Source organism: Plasmodium knowlesi (assembly GCF_000006355.2).
Source record: "Plasmodium knowlesi strain H genome assembly, chromosome: 13".
Taxonomy (NCBI): domain Eukaryota; phylum Apicomplexa; class Aconoidasida; order Haemosporida; family Plasmodiidae; genus Plasmodium; species Plasmodium knowlesi.
This window is the reverse complement of record NC_011914.2, coordinates 2,371,939-2,389,159: the sequence shown is the minus strand read 5'-3', so window position 1 is coordinate 2,389,159 and position 17,221 is coordinate 2,371,939. Positions and strand designations below refer to the sequence as shown.

The following is a 17,221-nucleotide window of genomic DNA, read 5'->3' as shown; positions in this document are numbered from 1 at the left end:
ACCAACACCTTGGCAGTGAACTCCGGTCGGATTGGTCATCCACACATGTGTAAACGTATATATGTGTGTTCCACATGTGTACATTTCTACGCACACATATATGCTAACGAAGCAGTCTCAAGATGACCATCGGTGAAAAACGCCCTTATACTGAATAAATCTGAACAATACTTACTGACAAATAAATAAATTGTGTTTGGTTCCAATTGTAAACTGCCACCTAACCCTTCGCACAACTCGTCACGGACGAACACCCAGTACTCTTCCTCACTGATATAGGACAAAGTCAGACAAATGAACCATGGCGGTAGACGCGGAATTATTTTACGGAAAGCGGAAGAGCGAGAAACCTATATTCGAAATAAACATAGAAAAATACGGAATACTGAAAAGACTAAAACGGTTCGATCAGTCTGTTTCGCAGGGTGTAAAGAAAAGGTCGTTTTACAAACAACACGAGGCCCTTTCGCATTACGCCCAGTTGATTGAAATAGATTCAGACGTGAAGGCAGATACTGATGTGGAGGCGGAGGAAGGGGCATCTAGAAGTAGGAACGCCTATTCCAACGGACAAGGAATAATTATATACACGGAAGAGATAGAGAACGCTAAGAGATGCTTCGTACTGGATAGTCTGTACCACTTCCTGAAATTCTACTGCTTCTACGCGTTGTCGTTGGAAGATATATACTTCGATGATGGGGGGATAAGCGACGGGAAAGCAAACAAAATGCCCTTATGCAAATCGTCTTCATGCAAATCATCGCCATGCAAATCATCGCCAAACAAAGCGCTCACAGGGGGGCCCCCACCAAATGACCAGCCGATGCATCTCTACGAACTTATTTTAACGAACGAAAAACGGTGGCTCTTCTTCGACCTAGAGTACGACGTGCTAAATGGACACCAAAATAAGGATTGCGTGTTGTTCATATTCCTCATCGAGCTGTGCCTGTTTGTATACGCCAACTTCGATGTAAAAATTTGCCTAAACGATGCCATCATTTTAGATAGCTCCACTAGCGAAAAAATATCTTTCCATGTAATTGTAAAAAATATTCATTCACTTCAAGATGATGATAATTATTACGAATATTTAAAAGATTATTGTTACTTTTTTCAAAATCGCCTGAACAAGTCAGGTGATTTTTTTTACGACAAGTACAAGAAAAGGCAAACTAAGTTGAATGCACAAATGAAGCAGAAAAAACTTCTCCTCTTTGACAACGAAAATTGCATAAAATATTTTGTCGACCTGTTTATAAATTATATCGCGGAGGCCATACAGGAAAACGAAGATGCTTGTGTCATTAATTTGTCTACTGTTTATATAAGGCGTGAAAAGGAATCTCCTCTTCTCAGTGAAGACAACGCAAACTTCTCTTCCCTTGAACATAGTAAAGTGAGAGACAAAACAAACGATACCCACGATGAAAGCATCACTTCAGGAAAGGACAACACCACCTGCTGTAACTCCAAAGGGAGTTCTCCAAATTTATCTGAGCCACACGGGGATCATCATAAGGGCACTTCTCTCAACCCTGATTCGCAGGACGAAAGGAGCGAACCGAGCGAACACCCCGTTGAGGAGAAAACCCCGTTTGACCTGATAAACGACTTCAGCGAGATACACGATTTGTTGATGGCCATCAATGAGGGGCAGATTCCTGCAAATGATATGAGACCGGCCATTGGAGGCATAATCCCCGGTGATCAGAGTAACACCCTCTGTGGAATGGCACCCACGAGGGAAGGAAACAAAGAGAGCAATGCAAAAGAAAAAAAAAAAAACAGTTCCTACTTCTCCATGTACACTAAATCATTAAACGATATAGTGGAAAGTTATGTTAACAAATTAGAAAATGCAAAAGGAAATAATTGTTTTGACAGAGCAGATGAAAATTTTCTCATTCTTCTTTTTGCAATGAAGAGGGAAGAGAGTGTAGACAAATCGCTTGAAGAGAGTATCTTCCATATGGACAAGAAAAACGGTGAGTCAAATCCCCAGAAGGACACTCCAGGTGTAGTGGACACTGAGTGTATTACCCCATGTGAAGAGAGAAAAATTCACGTCCATGTACAAAAGGAGGAAATTTTCCAAATGGATAAAAAAAAAAATGGTGATCAAGAAATGGTACTGCTCAAATGTATTGTGGATAACTCTGTGTATAGCAGGAATAGGAACTTCCGTATGATATTTTCGAGCAAAAAGAAAAAAAAAAATAACAAAAAATTGATGCTTAGCAGGTATAATGTTAAGAGATATAGTAAAGCGAACGTAGACCATTTGATATTAAAAAGTTTGGTAACCTTTTATCAGGAGGATGATGTGAATTGTCAAATAGGGGAAGACGTAATTTTTAAGAGGGATCACATGAACAAGTTTAAAGAATCACATGGACACCTGCTCGGGCAGATGAACAACCCGATGTGCGCCTCCCCCCATTTCACTTTTTCCAGGTTCAGCAATGGAAATGCCAAAAGACCGCGCAAGGAAACAACGTTCACCAGTACAGATCTGTACGTACACAGAAGCATTCAAATGGACGACATTAATCATGCCCACGTGCACACCATTTTAAAAATTATTTTCTTCTGGAATTTTGAATTATATAAAAGTTTTAAAAAAAATAAAATATATCTAGACAAATTTCAAGGAGAAATTAGCAAGGAATATTTTTACAGAATTGTCTCCATCCATAATAAGCTACAGTACGATCTCTACAGCCATGACACGAGCGATGGGCAAGCCGCCACATCGGAGGAGTATTCTTCCATGGAAATGGCATTAACCCATGAAATAGACAAAAGAAATAGCACATCAAAAGACATACAAAAGGATGGACATGTGTTCCCTTTCCGAAAAGGAATAACCACACCACAGTTTTCCAAAAACTTAGATACATATGATCATTTATTTTTAAAAAATGCGCAATTCTATTCGTACGTTTTGGATGAATATACAAAATGCACACAGATAAAAAAAGAAAAAAATTTCTCCCTCCTTTTGCTCATAAAATATTTTATATCTTCTATCACATGCAACACGGAGGAGTACATTCTCCATTTCAGGGAAAACAAATTTTGTAAAAATAAAAATCGTGCACACAAATCGAATCACATATATATTGTTTTTAACCATCTGAAAAATTTGTTTGTGCAGAAATGCCACGACAGTGAATGCTCCCACTTCGTTTCTGAGATTTATTACCTGTAGAGTAAGGAGCACAGACAACACAACAAGGGCATCCTGGGGATAGCGAATCCCGCAATACTTATTTTATTCAATTTCTTACTTGCACTTTGCGGCAAAAAAAAAAAAAAAAAAAGGTCTTCCTCAAGGAAAAAAGACGAAATGACCATGTCTACAGAACTTGTATAATTCTACTTTGACAGAATGTCATATCCGTTTTTCAGCAAATCCGATAACTCTCGCTCATATTTGGATGCGAACATTTTGTTTTCCACGTGAAACAAAAGTGTGTAGAAGGAGTCCATGTCAAATTTATAATTAAGTATGTTATTTTTTTTTTCATTTTTTAAAAGATTTTTATTCTTTAATAAATTCCTCGTGTGGCATTTTAACCTCTCAGAGATGTTGTCACTTATACCTATGTAAAAATATGGTTTTTTTTTTTTTTGCGAAAAAATGCACAATATGTACACTACACTTTTGTTTTTAAAAAAAATGGGGACATCCTCATTCATTTCAATTTTAAACACTTTCCTTTTCACTGCATCTTCGATTTGTTCAATTGCTAAGGTCAGTTCCTTTTCCTGCATTTCTCGGGCCACTGAACGAATCATTTCCATGTCCAGAGTGGAGCTCCCCATATTTCGATCCTCACTATCGTTGGAGAAGCTTTGAACATATAATTCTTCTCCCCTCACATTCGAATAATCCTCCCTTTTGCCATCTCCCTTCTCTAAGTCTCCTCTCTGCAAAAATTCCAAACCGTGTGCCATATTTTTCCACCTGTCATGTTCAAATATATCCATCATTTTCTTTCCCTCAGAAAAATCACCTTTGTGTGTTTTCCCTTCCCGCAAAGAGACACTCAAGCAATATTCAAAAAAATCGTTCATATTTTTTTTTACATCCTTTACATCATTACATTTTACGTACTCTATAAACCTGTAATACAGCGTGTCGCTTAGGTTATGTATCAACTTGTATTTCTGTTGGTACAAAGTTAAGAGCTCCAACATTTTTCCATCAACATTTGTGTGTCTACATGTTTCCAAAGCTTCGCTATTTTTGCAAACGCCATTTTCCAGCGTGGCTCTTTGCTCATATGCTTGTGTCGTCAAATAATTTATGCTTTCATTAATTTTTTTAAAAACGATATTTTCGTTCAGGCAAATTTTCCGCAACAAGTCGTAGTTGTGTGTGATTATTATTCCGCAGTAATTTTGGAGGTAGTCTGACAGGGCGCTGATGATCACTGCATGAGGAGAAAAGGGAGGGGAGATATTCTTTCGTTAATCCTTTGTACATTTTATATTTTCACATTGAGGCTGTTTTTACCGAATAACCCTCCTATGGGGAAAAACACACACTCCTCGACATTACCTGCATTGTCAACTGGCGTGGTCGCTATGCAAGGTTCGTCGAAGAGAATGAAAACTTCTCCATCCCGAGAGGATTGTCTGGAGAAGGGGTAGTTTTCCTTGATCTCCTCGATAATTGAATTTATGTAATATGTCTGCTCCCTAAACAAGGACATGTTCTCTATCTGCTCTTGGTAGTTCACATTTTTTAAACTGTAGAATTCGCGAAATTTAGAAACGATGCTCTTTTCCTCGCAGGGGGCATACATGCCTGGGAAGGTGAAAAAAGAGTGCCACGATCAGGATTGCACAAAAGGTGGAGAAACATGAAACACTGTCAAGAATAAGCATTTGGCAACTTGATAAAGGAGGCGTCTAATTTGGACGGAACACAGTGAGCTTACCCAGGTTAGCCAGAAAAAGGATACATAGCAACGTAAACGACAGTGTAGTCTTTCCACTCATATTTTTTCCAGTCAAGAGAATGAACTTTTTTTTTTTTAGAAAAATATCGTACTTGATTAGGTTGTCTTTATTCATATTATATGGCTTGGCTCCTAAAATATACGTTAGAGAGTCATTCATGTAATTTTTTTTTTTATAAATTTTTTTTATCTCTCCGACTGAATCGGGATCCACATTTTGTGAAATTTTCTTCTCTTCTTCTTCACTCAGTTCGATAAAATGTTTTTCATCTGGATCATTCAAAGGGTCGTTCTTTCCATCCGAATTGTTTGCCACAACTGTATTTTCTTCTTCCTCGTACAGGCACTTTTGCATGTAACTTAACTTCTCGTCAATGTTGTCGAAGATCTTCTTTGTGTACCTCACGGTTAGGTGCTTGCAGATGGGCAAGCTCCACTTGCGCTTGATACTGTTTATGGTGTGGTTGTAGAGGGCCTATTCGTGTGTGTGTGTGTGTGTTTGGGGGGGGGAGAAAAGGTAAAGTGTGTACGTGCAAAAGGTGGAGAGAGGAACAGGGGAAGCTACGCCACGCATTAATCTAGCGCAGTGCAACCAACCTGAATGATCTGCAAAAAGTTAGACACGAAGGAAAGAATATGCACGGAGGAGGATAGTTGAACATTCACTCCACGGATAACTTCACTAATTCGACGTTTCTTCTTATCAATAGCAGACAAGTAGTTCTTGATTTTTCTCTGAACGTGTTCAGTCACATAAACGTTTTTCATTACGTCAGATTTTTTATTCAACGGATGAAAAAAATGCGAAGATTGGAAATTTTTTTTTTTCTTCTTTATCCCAATAACATCGTTACTGTTGTCCACTTTTATTATCTTCTGCAAATCATCTAAATCGTATTTTTTCTCCTCTCCATTTTCCTTAACATCAGCATAATCCTGAATGATGCTTTCAAGTAAATCCTTCCTCGCGGCTATGATCCCCTTATTTTGTTCAAGGAGCAAATTCTCGTTGATTAAATTATGCACCTCACTCTCATGATAAAAAACGAACTCATTAAAGGAAGGAATTTCAGATACGTAAAGAAAATTCGACGGATATATTTGCAAGTTGGCCTCCAAAATGTTTTCAATATTCTTCAACAGATGATAAAATTTTATGACATTTAAATTAAAGCTATTCTGGTGATTCATCACGCGAAAAATGGATGTCAGGAGAGAGTACTCGAATCGATCCATGCACTTGTGTACTGCCTGCACATTGGTAAATATTCTCTTCAATGTTGTATGATCAGCTTTTAAGTTAGACAGGAGAGTTACAATTATGTTGTTTCTAAAGGGTCTAACATTCGGAATAATTAAATTCTCTTGATTCTTTTTAATGTACTCATTTATGTATCTTATATGTTTCGTTACTTGGAAGGGGGGATAGAAAAGGAAAACGTTCTTAAAGAATTCCATCGATTCGTTAATGTTGATGGAGTTAGAGTCACTGTTGGATGCATCCACTATGTTGTAGAAGAGGTAACTGCTTCTGTTATCGTAACAATTATTCTGCCTGTACACGCCCATGTTATAACTGGTGAATATATTCAGGGGTGTGCAATACGAGTAATATGTTTGCGCATCCTTGGTCTGTTCGACCGATGTATCACAGTTATCCCCCTTAACGCGAAACACACTCTTGTTTCTTATAAGCCTGAAGAGGCCTTCCACATTTATCTGCCTCTTCAGTTTCTCCAAAATGAACAAATGAAAGCGTAGACTGTTGGAAAAGTTATTAAAGAGGTAATAATTCTCGACCCGAAAAAGTTGCGTAATTTTTTTCGTAAAGCTTGTATTGTGGTGTTGATGAATGTAAGCTTTTAAAAAATTTGTATTTTTTAAATAAACATTTAATACATCGAAAGTTATGTTGTCAAAAATAGAAATTGTTTTCAAGCTCAAGTTAATTTTGCTAAGGGAAAAAATATTTTTGCTTTCAATGTAAATGCACACAATTTCCTTCACCACGAAATGGTTCTCCAAATCGTATGTCTGGAAGAGGAGGCTGTTTCCTTTGTCAGACGATTCATCCACGTTGTTACTCTCCTCTTGACAGTATTGTATGTTGTTCAAATAAATGGGAAATTCAGGAGTTACTATCTGAGAAAGGTACCTCTTTTTCATTTTCAACGACTTTTCATTCATCTCCTCATACACACAGACATTTAAATTGTTACTCGTTAGTATATGTAGCGCTTTGTTGATACTTGTCTTGATAAATCCACATGATAATTTGTTGTTCATTTTTTTTATATTTAAAAATTCAATAAGGAATATACAATCCAATCCATATGTCTCATAAAAATCTCCAACCCTTACCAAAATAATGCAGTTACTGTATTTCTTTTTCTCTTCATTTAAAAATTTTAGCAATCCTTTATTTTTGTAGTTATCAAAATAAAGCAAATTATCATCCTTTAAATGTTCTACGCAATTTATGGCGTTCATATTTTTTAGCCTCTCCAATTTCTTTATCCAGTAAAGGGGAATTTTCCATTTGTTCTTGTACATCTGCAGTTCGTAGTCGGATGGCTCGAACTGCTTCTGGTGAACCGTACCGTTGTCGCTCCCTTCATCCGGCAAATTGCCAAAATTTTCTAATTGCTCCAGATTGCCCCAATTGCTATTCGAGATAATGCTCGCCCCACTGGTAGACTCATCAGTAGACCTATCCACCACTTCCCCTATGGTATGCTTATCCGCGCCCTTCTCCACCTGGGGGGCGCAGCCCTCCACCTGGTTTATCCTATATATATCATCCTCCCTAGTATATATCAAATTATTTACGTAGCACTTACTGAATCGAATTACACTTTTTCTTCTCCTCACATTCACCATAAGGACAACTTTTGCCTTCTCCAAGCAGTTAAACAGTAACATCTTTCTCAGGCACACTGTATCTTCGGAGAAAAGTACATAAAGGCCTATCAACAGGTTAAGGCACGTTCCGGTACTGCTTCTCATTTATGTGGTCTTCTCTTCTCTCCTTTACATGTTCCGCCTAGACTCTTCTGCATTCTTCTACAGTTAGTTGTGTGCACACAGGCGAGGGGAGGGTTCTTCGCCAAGAGCCACACACCCTCCGAATGTCTCCGCCGTGCAAACGCTCCCTACACAGGTAGGTAAACTCTTTACATCCATATGACAAACTCTACCTCACTAACCGCGTACTAATTGGAAGATATCACTGTACATCGTCTCCCCTCCCTAAGAGGGATATACACTTACACGCGATCGAAAAAAAAAAAAAAAAAAAAGAAAAACTCCCCAAACTGCCCATTTTGATCTACGATAGAATATTTCCCCACATGTCATTCCATTCATTTTTACAAAAATGTTCTTTTGAAATGTCGCCTCAAAGATGAGTTGCGTCACCACGTTGCCGCTTCCCTCTGCGAAAAAAAAAAAAAATAAAAAAAAAAAAAAAATAAATAAATAAAAAAATAAATAAATAAATAAAATAAATTGCCATGTGTGAATAACAGAATGTATAGCCAACAGTATGGATGATCATCCCGACAAGGTGCACCCCATACTCACAAGTCGTGAAATTGCTCAGTCAACAGACCCAACTGAACAGAAAAGTCGCGAAAAGGAAAGAACACCACGTTACTACCAAGCTGTTGCCGCGGTACAAAGTATGGAACACCGCAGGTAACCTGTCAACTGAGGAGATACACAGAAGCTTCAATCGCAGACGCGCGAATCCGAAGAGAAGTAATCCCCCTCTCTGTTCGTTTCGATTTCTTCCCTTCGAACGATGATCGGAATTACCATCATCACTGGGTTCCTGGGGGCGGGCAAAACCACCCTGCTCAAGAACCTCCTTAAGCAGAGCCGCCAGAATGGGAAAAAAATAGCTATAATCCATAACGAGTTCACCGAGAATAATAACAACATCGACAAAATTGTATTCAAGGATATAAACGATATTTATAATTTCCCTAAGGAGGACGGGGGGGCAGACAGGCGGGTGAGGAAGGGCACGAACGACCTGAACAACGAATGGAAGAATGACGGGCACTCCGATGGAGAGAGCGACCAGAACGACATAACCATTGTGAACCGAATCGAAAAGGAAGAAGGATACATCTACGAACTGAATAACGGTTGCCTCTGTTGCTCCAACAAAAGCAACTTCGTTAAATTAATAGAAAATATCCTTTCCATGAAAACTACTTACGACTACATCTTCGTCGAAGTGGCGGGGGTCTACGACAACATACAGCTGAACAACTTATTATGGCTAGATGAACTAAACAAGTCTCAAATTTACCTTGACAGTATTATCTATCTTCTGGACGCATATAATTTTGTGAATTCCTTTCAAGGGGGGGATTTATTCCACGGGCATGGCGCCCTGGCGGAGGCTGCATCACGGTTCGCTTCTATTCAGATTCAGAAAGAAGAGAGCCTCCCTTCCGAGGAAGAGGAAGAAAAAGAGAAGAGGAGAGAGGGAAATATGAACCCTCCCCCCAAGGACACCTCCCCAAACGAACAACTAATTGTGTGCGACGTTGTAATTATAAATAAGATAGACAAAATTAGTGAACAGGAAAAAGAAAAAATAAAAACCTTCGTTAGCAACATGAACCCATTAAGTCAGATTTACCTGACCAGTTATGCTACCCTCCCGATGGTACAACTAACAGAACTCAAATGTTACGAAAAAAAAAATATAAAAGATATTTTAGCTAATTCCTTGAGCAGTCACACTGCAGATCGTAAGGACGTATTCCATTACAACGATTTTGTGAATTGTTCACTTCACTATGAACACAACATTCCATATCTTGTGCATCTAGGTGAACAACTAAATAGAATGAAAAGTGAATTTGTCAAAAATACAAGTAAAAATACACTGAGACAGATCCTTTCTTTAAAAAAAAAAAACATTTTTTCTTTCAGAAAAATTAACGAAACTTTGGTTTCCCTTCTGTGGGGTAAAAATTTAGAAATTTATCGGGGCAAGGGTGTTTTTCTCGCCTTCAATGATGATGTATATAGCCATAAGAGTAAGTTAAAGCTAAACATGTACTATTACCAAAGTGTTGGTGATCTGTACGAAATCGACTTGGTTATGAGCGACCTCCATACGTTCTTTCCGTCTGCTCTGCATGAGATGCAAACAAACCTGGAAAGTGTGACAGTGTGCACTGATAAGGAGAATGACAATCTCTCTGAACCTTTCAACGATGGGGACGACCTATCCGACATTGAGAACTACCTTTCGGACTCCTCCTCCGGAAGCGACGGAAGCGATGCAAGTGGCAGTCCGGACAATTGCGGCAATCGCCGTAACAGGGATGGAGGAGAGTACAACGTGAAGAACATTTTAACTGGGGGCGACGTCTTTTCGTCCTCCTTCCTCTTCATAGGGAAAAATATAGATGTGGAGGGGATCAAGCAAAAATTAAGTAACTGCATGTGTGATTAAATGGGTCCAGTTGCCACCTACACGAATTGCTCTTCCACAGTTTTGGAAGAGGGGAATAAGCAAATGGATACGAATCATAGTTCACACTCTTTACATTTTTTTTTATGTCTTATTTTATTATTAATTTATTCTTTTTTTTAATGCACCCTATCCAGACAGGTACACACACATGCATGTGGATCCGTGGTTGCAGGAATTCGCTGCGCTACATCTTACACGTGGGATCTTTGAAACCCATTTGTCACTTACTCTTTTCACATTTCAATGCAGTATTTTTGTGTTTCCGTTTTTTCTTCTTCAAACAAAAAACGAGCAAGTGGAGGGGACAGAGCGGTTTCTTCTTCCGCCTTACCCCCACACACACACACACACTCGCATGCACATTTGGGGGGTACATGTATGCAAGGCAACACAACAAAAGGGTGTTTAAAAAAAAGGCGCATCGTCATGCAGATGTGGAGAAACACATATATGTGCGTCTTCGCATATGATAAGCGCTTCTCAGAAGTCACTGTTTAGGCAAAAGACTTGATCCTTTCTCTGTGCCATGACTCCAGATTTCTGATAATCAGCGACACGTTTCTCGAAGAAGTTGGTCTTTCCCTGCAGAGATATGAGGTCCATCCAGTTGAAGGGGTTCTTTGCATGAAAAATTTTCCGAGACCCCAGACACTCCAACAATCTATCCGCCACGAATTCAATGTATTGTGACATTAATCTTGAGTTCATCCCAATTAAATCGCAAGGTAATGATTCACAAATAAAAGAGCGTTCTACCTCTACGGCCTCCTTCACAATATTCTGGACCACTTCTTCCGGCAATTTATTTTCCAGAAGGCTATAAATCAGACAATTAAAATCTGTGTGTAATCCCTCATCCCGACTAATTAGTTCGTTACTGAATGTGAGTCCATGTAACTTGTTCTGCTTTTTAAACCAAAAAATGGCACAGAAACTTCCACTAAATAAAATACCCTCTACACACGCATTCGCTACTATCCTTTCGGCAAAGGAGTTCGTGTCGTTTATCCACTTGGCAGCCCACAGAGCTTTGTTCTTCACAGCGGGGATGTTCTCAATAGCGTGAAATAGATTCATTCTCTCCTTCTCATCCTTTATGTAGTTGTCTATTAACAAGCTATAGGTCTCCGAATGAATATTTTCAACGGCAATCTGGAAGGAATAAAATTTCTTTGCCTCCGTTATTTGCACTTGGCGTAAAAATTTGCTCGCTAAATTTTCCAACACTATTCCATCACTGGCTGCAAAAAAGGCCAACACATGTTTTATGAAGTGTTTTTCATTTTCATTTAATTTTTCGAAATCTTTTAAATCGCTGGACAAGTCAATTTCCTCAGCTGTCCAGAAGGAGGCTTCCGCTTTCTTGTAAAAATCCCAAACGTCTGGGTACAAAATGGGGTACAAGGTAAATCGGTCTGTCTCTTTACTCAGAATCTTCTCATTGGCCTCTTTGCTTTTTTGCAAATCGCTAAATGCCTTTTCCTTTTTTGAAAAAATCGGAACCTTCGAAATGTTCAGCACGTCCGCCATTTCGAGAAATTTAATTCAGGGCAGGGGATCCAAAAAAAAAAAAAAGGGTACCACACTCAATCGTGGAAGGGGGGATATTATCTTTAACACACACCGTATGCAAACACACGACGGCAGAGTGTATCATCGAATTGCCAAGCGAGCAGAGAGAAGTGGGCGAACACAAGCAGGTATACATAAGCAGGTATACACAAGCAGATATACACAAGCAGATATACACAAGCAGATATAAACAAGCGCAAGCAGAAAACAAAAAAAAAATTATAGTAAAAAAAAAAAAAAAAAAAAAAAAAAAAAAAAGTCACATTTATCATACGTTTGCTACAAAAGCGTTTTTTTTTTTTTTTTTTTTTTTTGCACAGGGATGCTGCACGCGACGTGGAAGTGAGAGAATACGAAAGTACAAAAGAGGAAAAAAAAAAAAAAAAAAATAAAATAATGTTTGTCACGGTGGAAAATACTGTTAAATGTAAAACAAAAAAAAAAAAAAAAAAACGAACGCCCGAATGAATGACAAAAAGAGTGAACGCAAGCGACGCCAACGGGCAATCGATGGACCGATAAGTAAAGGAAGTAAAGCAAGGGAAGGAAAGGAGGCAAAGGAAGGGATCCTTGGGAACATATCCTACCACAATGAGGAACTGGAAAACACGTAATAAATACAGGAACGAATGAATTTTTTTTTTTTTTTCCCTTCGTTGCGAGGCGAGGGGGCTTCTCCTCTCTGTGCCATGTGTATAGTTCAAAGGACGCCACAGGTACACATTTCCATCGTGCGAAATTGTGTGCATGCCTCATCAATTGAGAGCAGGCCTCCAATGGCTCTTCTCCTAATGTGTGTACTGCGTGCCTATCTACACACGTTTGCAGCGCGGAAAATAAAAAAAATGAATAAAACAAAATAATGCAATGCCAAATAAGGCAAAAATAAAAAAAAAATAAAAAAAAAATAAAAAAAATCGAAGGATATAACATGCTCCTTGCACGTGCAATTGTGCGGCGCGCTGGGAAAGGGAAAGCACATGCCTATTTGTCTCAGGGAGAGGCATATTTGTTTTTGCCTGCTCGACTGCCTGAAATCCTTTCGACAGTTATGTGTATCCTCAATTGGACGACGCAAAAAATGATCATAAGGGAAGTGGCATAAACCAGCAAATATATACTCAGTTTTCCCAAGCTTGCGTAAACCCACTGTAATGACATAACAGTTGTTCCATAAGACATGCAATGAAAATATTTGCTAGTGAAACTCACGGAGAAATCTTCATTTCCACAACATTTACGTAATATTCGCAGAATTTACCACATCCTCTCCGCTACAAATTCGCATCGGACTTCACCATTATAGTACCCCCTCCACGTCTATTTTTTTTTTTTTTAAAAAGAAGCGATTTTTCCAAATTTCTCACTTTAGCGTTAATTTGTGTGTGCAAAGTTTTGCCCATCTTTACATCACTTTTTTTTTATGTTTCTTTTTTTTTACAAATGACGGAGGGGATCCTCCCAGTTTGACAAAAATTACGAAAAAAAAAAAAAAGATAGACAGAAAAATAAACCACGCCCGCGCAGTCACTGTAACGGTGTCAGATGGTTATAACAATGTTGCCTCTCGCAAATACAGATATGCAAAAAAGGATAATGCCCTTTGACCTAGTACAGGGGTATGTTTACATAATGCATACCTACAACAACGTACTTATGGACAAGGCCACCCCGAGCTATGGCGCAATTGCCGCGTAAGCACCCCCCCCTTTCCTCTCCTTGTACACACGATGTGACCTACTAAATTCTCTCCTTGTGGACGAAAAAAGAGGCATATAATATAAAGTGCACCACTACACTACGAGGATGCTACAACAAACTGGAGGCTACTTAAGTCAAACTGTAATTAAAGTAAAAAATCGTGAGTCGAATACATACGGTCCAAGCGAACCAAGTCTGAAATTAAAAAAAATAAATAAATAAAAAGTTCATAATTCCAACTGCGCAATCATAGGTAATGCACAAGTATGCAAATCTGATATTCACTAAAAAAAAAAAAAGAAGAAAAATAAATACATACATAAATACATAAATAAATACATATATAAATACGTAAATAAATACATAAATAAATACATATAAATAAGTACATAAATAAATACATATAAATAAGTACATAAATAAAGTAACGTCCCTGGAATGTCTACGCACAACGCAGGAGGAAATATGCGTACACCCATGCACAGGCGACTGCAAATCACATCAACATCACCACCTGAGGCAAAAACGCAACTGCGCTACCTAGCACAAAAAAGGGGAACGCGCAGGCACGTATGCATATGCCATAAAAAAAATTTTAAAAATTAAGATTCATAAAAGGGAATCAAAAGGAAGAAACTGAATTATGCAAAATGAAATAAATTTCGCAAATTTTTTAAGTGGACAAAAAAAAAAAGAAATATGTAAGGGGAAAAAACTTTTAATTGTTTCAAAAGCAATTAACCTGGCACATGATATGTAAGTAATGCTAACGGACGAATAATCTATATGCGTATGAAAATGAAGAGACGCCTACAACTGGATCGTCCCTCTATATGTTTTACTTCACATTCTCCCCCACCTCTATTCGAACACATATGTGCATACGCCCCCCGTTTGCCTTCCACAAACTGTCCACGGAACTGAACCTCACCTGATTCAGATTTTCCCAATGGGCTTTCTGCAGAGGGGGCAGTCGTTGTTCCTCTTCAACCACTTAAAAATACATTCCTTGTGATAGTAATGCAGGTAGTTACATGGCAAAATACAAATATCATCTTCATTCAGGTACTCGACGCAACATATAGAACAAACGTAATCGGAGCACTCGATATTTATATGAAAGGAATGTTCCTCCATGTTATTTTCATGTACTACTTTAACATTGTCATTTTGTACGGAATTATTTTTTTTCTTCAAAACTTTCTGAAAGTATTCAAATACTGCTGCTGATTTGCCGTCTTTATTTGGCCCACCATTTCTTTCGCCATTTTCTTCACCACTTGTATTTGGAGCATCACAGTTGTTATCGTAACTTGCGGGAGGATGCTTATTGGCGTTATCGCTACCATTTTGATGATTACCATTTGCCGGGTCGTCTCTCCCCCTATCGTTAGGTCGAGTACCCCCCCGATTGTCGGACCCTCCTCCTCTACCAATAGCTACCCCCGCACGATCATAAAAAAGGTGCCTCTCGAGGTTACTCCTCGTGCTGCTGTTGCCACTGCGGGTTGGTCGGTCATTCGGGCTACTGCTAGGGGGATCGCCCCCCTTCGGATGCCCACTTCCATTTGCACTGATGTCACGAATGCAAGACGTTGCCGTCGAGATGGTCTTCCCCTCTGCATTTCTGTTTGACGTGGAATCACCTGAAGAAACTTCTTCTCCTTTATTATCTCCACCAGATGTAGCTATGATATGACCTCCCTCCATCGCGGTGGTTGTCGTGGCCTCCCGTGGAGCCGACACGCCCTCCCCGTTCAGCTCCTTCCAGTTGGTAAAATAGGCACTACCAAAGCATGCTTCCTCTTCACAATACTTCCTATACTCGACATATTTCATAATTTTCAACTTTTTCAAAATCTTCTTGGGCGTGGGACTTTTCCTCTTAACAAAAACTAAAACCAAAATGACAACTATAAAGAGAAGCCTCAAAATTATATATAAAAATATCGGCATAAAATAATATATTATAGCTAATATGATGGCGAAGGAAAAGGTGGAGCTTATGGGGTAATATTTATCTTCAAAAAAATAGATATATGCACACATGGAGAAATACACCAAAACAATAACATGAATTTTGGCCTCCACAGATTTTAACATTTTGGAAACTTCGGATTGTCTCAATAACACTAAAGACATATATAAATTTAGGCAAAGATGTAAAGCAAGCATGCTCAGGAGCAACCCACAAAAGTATGTCATTGTTTTCTCCTTCTGTGAAATAGGAGATAGCTTGATAAAATCATGACATAAAATACCCATCAGTAATGTTACCATTAATAACAAAGTCCCATGAATAAATATTGAACATATGTGAAAATTTCGATATGCTCTGCGGGATAAATTTATGTCTTCTTCTAACATGAAGCTGCTTGTACTGTCTGCGTTTTCTTCGGGTCTGTCATCCGCTGAAAAATTTCCTTCATCCAGTGGACAATCATCCTCTACATTTAACACGCCACTGATATTTGGAATGACCCCACCGTTGCTCGTCCCTCCAGTATTTGGAATCTTATCATTATCATCACCATTATCACAAGCCTTATTATCATGATTCATGTGCGGGTTGCTACACCCCTCTCCACATGTGTTATCATTTGGGGCGTTCTCTACATACGTGTCGTTGTTACTAATTTGGGTTTTGTGCTTTTTCTCCACATCGATTTCATTTTTAACATTTTTTACCTCATTGAGAATTCCTTCAGGCTGCGCCTTTTTATCACTGTCCACCTCTGTTCGGGGATTTTCCTCGCCTACAAATTTGGCACTTCCTTCTTCAATGTGGGATGCCTCGCCACTGCATCCGACACACAAAACACTACTTCTTAACTCGTTTTCCCCAACCGGAGCGCAATTTTCCACCTCTACAGATTTCTCATCATTCGCCGCACCTTTCATTTTCTCCATTGGATGGGGCATACTCTCACCATCATCTGTGGGGGACACATTTTTGTCATTTATAACTCCGCCGCTACCTTCTTCCTTCTTTTTTCGTTCTGCTATGCTGACCTCATTTCCTGTATGTTCGCTAATGCTCATTATATGTATGACGTACAGAGCACGGCAAATGGACTAAGCTTCTGCTTACAGTTAGCTGAGGCTTTGGTCCTTCTACGTTTATCCGCCCCTGTTCAGTAGCACGGATATATTTTCATATGTACCTGTATACATATGTATTTATGTATATTTTTTTTTTTTTTTTTTTTTTTTTTTTTTTTTTTTTTTTGTTAATTTTGGCTAGCTGACTTGATCTCCGTGCAGAGCGGGGGAAAACTCCTCTTCGGAAAAAAATAAAGAAATGTGCGGATTTCTCAAAATTACGAATATTCTCAAATTGTTAAAATTATAAATATTTTCAACACATTTGAATATCCTCAAAAAAAAAAAAAAAAAAAAAAAAAAAGTATTCATAAATTATAAATTACACATGGCGGTGTTCATTGTACACGCATCACACCTGTGCAAAGTG

At 38.7% G+C, this 17,221-nt stretch overlaps 5 protein-coding genes across 5 annotated transcripts; 2 read left to right on the top strand and 3 right to left on the bottom strand.

The window, feature by feature from the left end:
- Positions 1-301: 301 nt before the first annotated feature.
- PKNH_1352800 (conserved Plasmodium protein, unknown function) lies at positions 302-3,217 on the top strand (the record flags this gene model as incomplete). The annotated part of the gene is made up of 1 exon (XM_002260903.1): positions 302-3,217. The coding sequence occupies one exon, from the start codon at positions 302-304 to the stop codon at positions 3,215-3,217; it is 2,916 nt and encodes a 971-aa protein (XP_002260939.1).
- Positions 3,218-3,384: 167 nt separating this feature from the next.
- Positions 3,385-7,982, bottom strand: PKNH_1352700 (DNA mismatch repair protein, putative; the record flags this gene model as incomplete). The annotated part of the gene is made up of 4 exons (XM_039113600.1): positions 3,385-4,445; positions 4,574-4,822; positions 4,956-5,451; positions 5,574-7,982. The coding sequence occupies 4 exons, from the start codon at positions 7,980-7,982 to the stop codon at positions 3,385-3,387; spliced, it is 4,215 nt and encodes a 1,404-aa protein (XP_038969973.1).
- Positions 7,983-8,778: 796 nt separating this feature from the next.
- PKNH_1352600 (COBW domain-containing protein 1, putative) lies at positions 8,779-10,455 on the top strand (the record flags this gene model as incomplete). Its single annotated transcript, XM_002260901.2, has 1 exon — positions 8,779-10,455. One exon carries the CDS (start codon positions 8,779-8,781, stop codon positions 10,453-10,455), a length of 1,677 nt encoding a protein of 558 aa, XP_002260937.2.
- Positions 10,456-10,956: 501 nt separating this feature from the next.
- On the bottom strand, positions 10,957-12,006 carry PKNH_1352500 (ribonucleoside-diphosphate reductase small chain, putative; the record flags this gene model as incomplete). The annotated part of the gene is made up of 1 exon (XM_002260900.1): positions 10,957-12,006. One exon carries the CDS (start codon positions 12,004-12,006, stop codon positions 10,957-10,959), a length of 1,050 nt encoding a protein of 349 aa, XP_002260936.1.
- Positions 12,007-14,685: 2,679 nt separating this feature from the next.
- Positions 14,686-16,791, bottom strand: PKNH_1352400 (RING zinc finger protein, putative; the record flags this gene model as incomplete). Its single annotated transcript, XM_002260899.1, has 1 exon — positions 14,686-16,791. One exon carries the CDS (start codon positions 16,789-16,791, stop codon positions 14,686-14,688), a length of 2,106 nt encoding a protein of 701 aa, XP_002260935.1.
- Between the last annotated feature and the right edge of the window lie 430 nt (positions 16,792-17,221).